The 7,500-nt window shown below is 34.7% G+C and overlaps 1 protein-coding gene across 1 annotated transcript in view; it reads left to right on the top strand.

The window, feature by feature from the left end:
• Positions 1 to 7,500, top strand: part of LOC119568252 (neurochondrin homolog) — a 26,207-nt gene that overhangs the window by 6,043 nt on the left and 12,664 nt on the right. Inside the window, exon 2 of the mRNA XM_037916709.1 lies at positions 1 to 1,944. This exon is cut by the window's left edge and continues 411 nt beyond it. Within this exon, the coding sequence (XP_037772637.1) occupies positions 1 to 1,944 (1,944 nt within the window). The remainder of the gene's footprint in view (positions 1,945 to 7,500) is intronic.

Raw genomic sequence — 7,500 nt, 5'->3', positions numbered from 1 at the left:
TTCTTCCTGCGTGGGGAATCCAACCTTGTACGGCCTCATACCCGTGTTGAGCGACATAATATCGAAGCCAGAATTATATGATGGTGATTTGACTCTAGTAAAAGATTCCTTTCAGTGCTTGAAATGCATTGCATCGGAGAGAAGTGGGAGAAAAGCCATAATAGACTTTGAGGCAGTGGGGCCCCTCGTGGATGCCTACGTTGCGGAGAGCTTCTGTTACGAGGAGGCACTAGAAATCTTGCTCTTAGTGTTGGCCGAGGAAGGTCCAAGGACGTGGGAGGACGAACCAGAGGCTTTTACCAAACTTATGGATAATATGGCTCATGAATTTGCGGTTGACCAAACTGAAAGAAAGTTTAACCTGTGTGAGTTTATCACAGAACTATTACAAAGCTTGCCTGTTACCGCTACTTCAACAGGAAGTCCATCTTGGAAGAAGGACTTGCACAAAGGGTTGTCTGATATGATTTTAAGTAAATTAGGTCGTGAACAAAGGGATAAAGCTTTAAGACTGGCAGGTGTGGCCATGGAGAGTCTTGGTGTTTCGTGGATCTTGCAGGCGGATTACGGGGCTCCGGCCGATGGCAAGGGGAGGCAGGTGCTTTTAATGATGGTTCATTTAGCTTGCATTGAAGTAAGGATGAGCCTGGAAGATAAGACTTTCAAAGAGGCAGTTGCTTTAGCTTCCCCTACAACTGCCTGCTATACAATTCTTGAATTAGCCATCAACTTCTTGGTAAATGGAGCAGTAAATTTTGAACAAAAACAAAAGCAGCAGTTGTATGCTGCCTTGAAAGGGGCCTTCAATGCTGTTCTGATCTTTTTAAAAGCTTCATTTGACGAGTCGTTTTCTGAAAATCCGAGGAATCACCTTTTTGTGTGCGCCACCATCCGGGTCCTTGGTGCTTGGTTAGCTGAAGAAACTGCTGCTAATAAGGAGGAAGTTTATGCAACAATACCATTTATAATCAAAACTTGTAGGTATAACTTTGATTGGAACAATAAAAAGGCTGCCTTAAAATCCAAAAAGAAAAGCCAGTCAAAAATTAGTTCAAAAGATGATGATGAAAATTTGCCCGATATCTTTAGGTTCCTTTTACCAGGTTTGTGTCATCTCACAGCAGAAGATAAGCCAAGATCTCTTTTATTGGAGCTTGAGTTAGAAAATCTTTTATTTGAATATTTACATTACCACTGGAATAGCATAAGATGTGTATTTGGGCCTCAAAGTAAAACAGAGGAGTTAGAAATGCCAGCAGAAATAGTCAATTCGGCCACAGAAGCCATGGAAACAATCTGTAACATTTTTATGAATATTGTGGTGCAAGAACCAGAAAAGGTCAAGATAGATCCATTTTATTATTCCCTACTTAAATTCATATTCATGAAAGTACCGGATATTCCTTCTGAAAGTCCACACCTTAGATTGTGTGGAAACTTTTCAATTCTTGGATTAATGATTCTTAGGCACCAACATCCAAATGTGAAAAGCACAGACTTCACCATTTTTAGATTTGTGCAGACCACTGTGCGTTTCCTCTGGGATGCCCATAATGTTGAGGAGAGTCATGATTATGCCACTTTAGTTGTTTCCACAAAATACGAATCTCACTGGGGAAGCCTGATGGACTTGTGGTTCCTCGGAATGCATACCCTCAGCCTTCTCCTCCCGTCAATTCCTTGGCTGTGCGACTTCTTGATAGAAAGCGAATGGCCACAGACTATTATCCAAACCCTCATATCAGTCAGAGATGGTGGCGTAGACCCAGGCCTAAAGAGTGCTCTGGAGGATTTCCTCTGCCTTCTGGCAAAGTCCTCTAGAGCTGCTTTTAATATTATGAAGGAGAAAGGAGTTGATCAAGTGTGTAAGAATCACAAGTTTGAAGAGTTGTCAAAAGTATTTAGTTTGAGCACTGCTAAGAGTGAAAAAGCTGTAGGTACTTTGTGAATTGTCTTTGTGATAACTATGCATACAGTTCAAACTTTTTTTTTCTTCTTTTTTGTGAGGTTTGCAGAATATTGTACTAGAGAGTCAGTGATAAGTCTTTTACTTAATATCTGATGTTGTCATCATTATTGTTATTTTCATTATCTGATATTAATATCATTGTTATCTAATATTATTGTAAACCCTTTGTAGTTTTAAAGATGTCTTTTCTTCATTTTCTTCTTCCTATTTATATCCACAATATCATTATTATTTATATTAATAATGGTACTAATATTGACTGTAACAGTTAAAGTGAAAAATAACATTAAACACAGTTACTTCTTGTTATTATCATCTCTGGTGTGAAGATAATGTTAGTTTTTTTCTCATCCTTATTATTTCCATCATCATTGCAATGGCTGTCATATTTTTTAGTAATCATTGTTTCAGTCAGATATATTTCTCGTGTTAATGACACCGTTGTGATCTTTCTGCTGGCATTCATGCTGTATTTGATATCACAGTTGGTCTTATTATGTCCATTTTGTTTATTGCAATAAGATGAATATTATCAATAATAATATTGAAATGACTGTTTCTGATTTTCATAATAAGATAAATTGTATTAATTGTATCATTATTATCATTATTATTGTTGTAATGATTATTAGATTGTTTTGTTAATATTACTGTCATTATGATTGTGGTTATAACAATAGTTGTTACTGTTATTGCTATCATTACAATTATTTTTGTATTTGTAATTATTATATTTATTATTATTGTTATTGCAATTGTTATTTTTATTAAGATTGTCATCATCTATATAGTTATTATAATTATAGTGATAGTAAAAACTAGTAATCATTATTATCATTATTTTATTGTTATATTATTATTATTATTATTATTATTATTATTATTATTATTATTAATAATATCTTTATTACTACTGTTTTCATGATGGTGGTAATGATGATGATGATGATTGTCATTGTTATTATTATTACTGTTCTTTATTATTTATTAAGCTTTCAATTTCTGATACAACCTCAGAACTCAGAAATTTTTAGTATTCTGATTTGCCAATTTTGTTATAAGGTGAAAAAGATTAATAAACTGGTCTTGAAGCCAGCAGATTTCAGTAAAAAAAAAAATCATTAAAAATATAATAATATGTTAAGATAAGTATTATTTGTCAGCTGATTAGCATAAAAAAAGAGATTTGGTGAATGGAAGTTAACAATTATTTTATTCCCTAGGATTAAAATGCCAATAATACCAATACTGGTCAATAACAAGCACAAGAACAGCATTTAGAATAACGATAACGATTTTTTCTTCTTATGGACGATAGAAATTGTTCAAATAATGATGGTTTCAATGATGATAAGTAAAAATAACTAAAATAGGAGTGATAATGGTAATGAAAATAATGATAGTAATGATGGGTGATATAGATAATAATGACCAGCAAAGAGAAATAACAAAATTGTATGATGATGGTGTGTGTGTGTGTGTGTGTGTGTGTGTGTGTGTGTGTGTGTGTGTGTGTGTGTGTGTGTGTGTGTGTGTGTGTGTGTGTGTGTGTTTTTGATATGTTGGAGTAATCCTAATGATTATTAATAAAATAGTCATTGACAGTTGTGACTTTAGGCAAAACCTCAGTAATTGTGGATGATGATAAGAAATATTAGGAAAAATAATGATTTTGATGAAATTTAGATGCTAATTAATAAACTTCATGAAAAAAAGAGATAACAGTCATTTTTTTTTTTTTTTTTTTTTTTTTTTTTTTTTTTGAGGGGGGGGGAGACTGGAAATTTTAAGTAATAACTAATGTAAACTAATATATTTATGTACTTATGCTATGAATGAAAAAAAGGAAGTTGAAATTCTTAGCCTCAAAAGGGTCTGCCTCTTCTAATGCATTCTGTGTATCTTATTTATTAATGAATGACTAAATGTAAACTTTATAACTGTAATTTGACATTCAAAGTATATTTCAGTGTTGCATCACATTAGGAAACACAATATATTGTATGAGCTACATTTGAAAGTACCTTCACTGACTTTTTTTTAATGCCCACATAACTGCAAGTTTTAATTGATAGTGCTGAGTATATTTTGTTATTTTGATTAATGTATGTGTGTGTTATTATTGTTATACATAATATGTGTGTATATATATCCATGGTGATGTATACCTTGTGTGTGTGGATTTTTTTTTTTCTTTTTTATTTTTTTTCTTTTCTTTTCTTTTCTTTTCTTTTCATTTATTTTTTGGTCAGCATATCTGTGTGAGTGAGTGTGTCTGTGTGTCACAAATGCTCATGTCCACATGTACAAGCATATATGTATCCAGAGAAATAATGCACACACACACACACACACACACACACACACACACACACACACACACACACACACACACACACACACACACACACACACACACACACACACACACACACACACACACACACACACACACACACATTGTACTTCAAAGATACACAAATTTAGATAAACACATACACAGATTTTAATTATATTGGATGTCTGTAGTTATGATTTGTATTTTGACGAATCCCATGTGTGCCTACAAGTAGATATGAGTTGGTTTTCTCTAGGTTTGGTTTCTACTTAATGTGTTTTGTTGACGAACAGGATAATTTGCTGTTACGAGAGTCCAGCTTTTAACCATCGCAAGGAATGATGTTATGGAATTTCAGTGATGTTTTGGCTTTATTTTCGATATTGTGAATGGTTTTATTTAGTAATTGTTGGTACTAAAATCAAAGACAGATGTTGTGTATCATGCAGGTGTATTTGCTCTACATTCTGCTGTTGTATTGCTTATGTATTCATTCTGCTGTGTACTTTTCTGTAGCTGTGTTTTTTTATTGTTTTAATCTTTGTGTTGACTGTGTACCTAAGATGATATGAATATGAATAGGACTATTTTATAACACTTCGCTGTTTCTTAATGACATTGTTACAACAAATATAGATGTCAAGTATAACACTTTGCTCTGAGGAAAACCATAGAAATTATTTTTTGTATTCTATTGATAGGATGCAGAGTAGATACTGAGCAAATCTACATAGAAGCTCAATGCAATTCAGAACCTTCACAATGAAAATCCGATGTTCTGTTAAATCGTAAATTTGTGTTTAAGTTTCATGGTGCTATCTTAATAGTGTAAAGCACTACCAAGTGTTCACAATTTTTTTTTTTTTTTTTTTTTTTTTTCTTCTTTTTTTTTTTTTGCAAATATATACACTAAGACTTTTCATCCATGTTTCATATCCCAAAATAAGAATGTTTAACAAGTCTCAGTAAGCACATGTCCAAGTCACATTATGTGTTATTTTTAAAGATAATGGTTACATTGTTTTTAAGGGAGGGATGATACTGAATATATTAAAATGCCTTCTTGGCTCCATTGTTTCAGTGTGGTGTTTTGAACGAACCTGAGGCAGAATATTATGTTAACCCAATGCCATGCCCATTTTGAGTTTACTTTATTTATTGTTTTTACACACAGATGGCTACACTTGTATTAAGTTACCCCTTTACCCCTTTCCATGATTTATGAAAATATTTTATCATATTTTGCTGTTACGTATGTTGATAACATTATAGTAATTATAATGTCTATAATAAGAATAACCCCGTCGATATTCATAGCGTTAGTAAAAAAGATAAATAAATAAAAATGAAAAAATAAAATAGAATAAAATCCCCTGCCAATTCAAGGAAAGGTGAAATCAGGTAAGGTCACAAGGTCTACTAATTGACTCCTTGGTGGCTAAGCACTAGCAGAGCCATCTATGTGCAGAGACAAAAACAACAACAACAACAACTGCATTTTCCATGTGGCATTGGGTTAACTTACAGTTTATCTGTTGCTATGCATTTATAGAAAAGGTACATTTGTCATACTGGATTTCTTATCTGTGAACATATGCCATTTTTCGTCTTGTTCTTCTTCTTCTATTTCTATTTCTTCTTCTTCTTCTCCTTCCTTTTTTCTTTTATAAATTGTAAGATATATAATGGAATCTTAATCTGATTAAGGGGAATGAGTATGTAACCAGAATAAATTTCTTTCTTTTCATTATGATAATCTTGGACAACTATGCACTGGAAAACAATATTTCTAAAGGTTATTTCTGGCATTTATTATAGTGAAAATGGAAACATGATAAATTGGTAAGTTAAATAACAGAAACTAAACAGTATATAGCAGCTTGATCAGTGGGCATGTATGTAAGATTTCTATGGCAATGATCTTTGGTGGTATTGTATCCTGGAGTGTACTGAGAGCTTTTCATTTACTATTCTTCAGTGTGGTCAGATGTACATATTTGTTCTCTCTCTTTTTCTGTTTGTCATCCTCCTCGGCTACCCCTCTTCTTTCTCTTTCTCTATCTTTCTAATTTTCTGATTTCTCTCTCTCTCTCTCTCTCTCTCTCTCTCCTCTCTCTCTCTCTCCTCTCTCTCTCTCCTCTCTCTCTCTCTCTCTCTCCTCCTCTCTCTCTCTCTTCTCCTCTCCTCTCCTCCCTCCTCTCTCCCTCTCCCTCTCTCCTCCCTCGCTCTCCATCCCTCCCTCTCCTCTCTCTCTCTCCTCTCTCCTCTCTCTCTCCCTCTCATTTCTCTCTCCTCTCCTCTCTCCCTCTCTCTCTCTCACGCATCAAATTCTTTTTCTCTATCCTCATGAATCTTGCCTCTTCTAACCTCCTCGCCCTCTCTCTCTCTCTCCTCCCTCTCCTCTCTCCCCCTCTCCCCTTCTTTTTCTCTCTCTCCCTCTTCTCTCTTCCTCTTCGTAAAGACAAACAAAAGTTTTTCGCCTTAAGTCTTTCACTTTATGAATTCTGCGTGCTAACTTACATTCATTCTTCTCTTACTCTTGGTCCCCTACGATCCTGATCTTACTTGAACTGTTAATTTGTCCTTGTCACAACATGATCTTCTCTTTCTGGAAAAGAAACAAAGAAGAGCCATTAGGATCTATTAAGGACTGTAATTCAACAGATACTTAACATGAATTCTGGTGGCTACTAGATTCAGTGTGTTCAACCCCCCAGCCCCCTCTCTCTCTCTCTCTCTCTCTCTCCTCTCTCTCTCTCTCTTCTCTCTCTCTCTCTCTCTCTCTCTCTCTCTCTCTCTCTCTCTCTCTCTCTCTCTCTCTCTCTCTCTCTCTCTGCCTAAACAAACAAACAAACTCGGCCTTGAGACTCATTTAGGGAACATTATCATAGCAGTGACTTAACCACACATTTCTTGCTACCTTCACTCTTCAATCCGAAAAGACCACCCGATATCAGATGTAAGGAATCTTAAGTGCTTAAGAGACTTAAAATAAGTTTACACAGATTTGTCACAAATCATTAACTGCGATGCCTCTGCAGAACTTTACATGATGAGAAAGTGACCCAAAGAAAGTCCATTGTGACTATACAGACGACCAGTGAGAGAGTATAGGCAACTTGAGTGACAAACAATGAAGGTAAGGCTACAATGGGAATAAGAAGTTGAATACAATGTGATGTTCTTCGCCCCC

This window comes from Penaeus monodon, chromosome 43, assembly GCF_015228065.2.
Source record: "Penaeus monodon isolate SGIC_2016 chromosome 43, NSTDA_Pmon_1, whole genome shotgun sequence".
In the NCBI taxonomy this organism is placed as follows: domain Eukaryota; kingdom Metazoa; phylum Arthropoda; class Malacostraca; order Decapoda; family Penaeidae; genus Penaeus; species Penaeus monodon.
The sequence above is the reverse complement of the archived record's forward strand: the minus strand, read 5'-3'. Positions and strand labels throughout refer to the sequence as shown.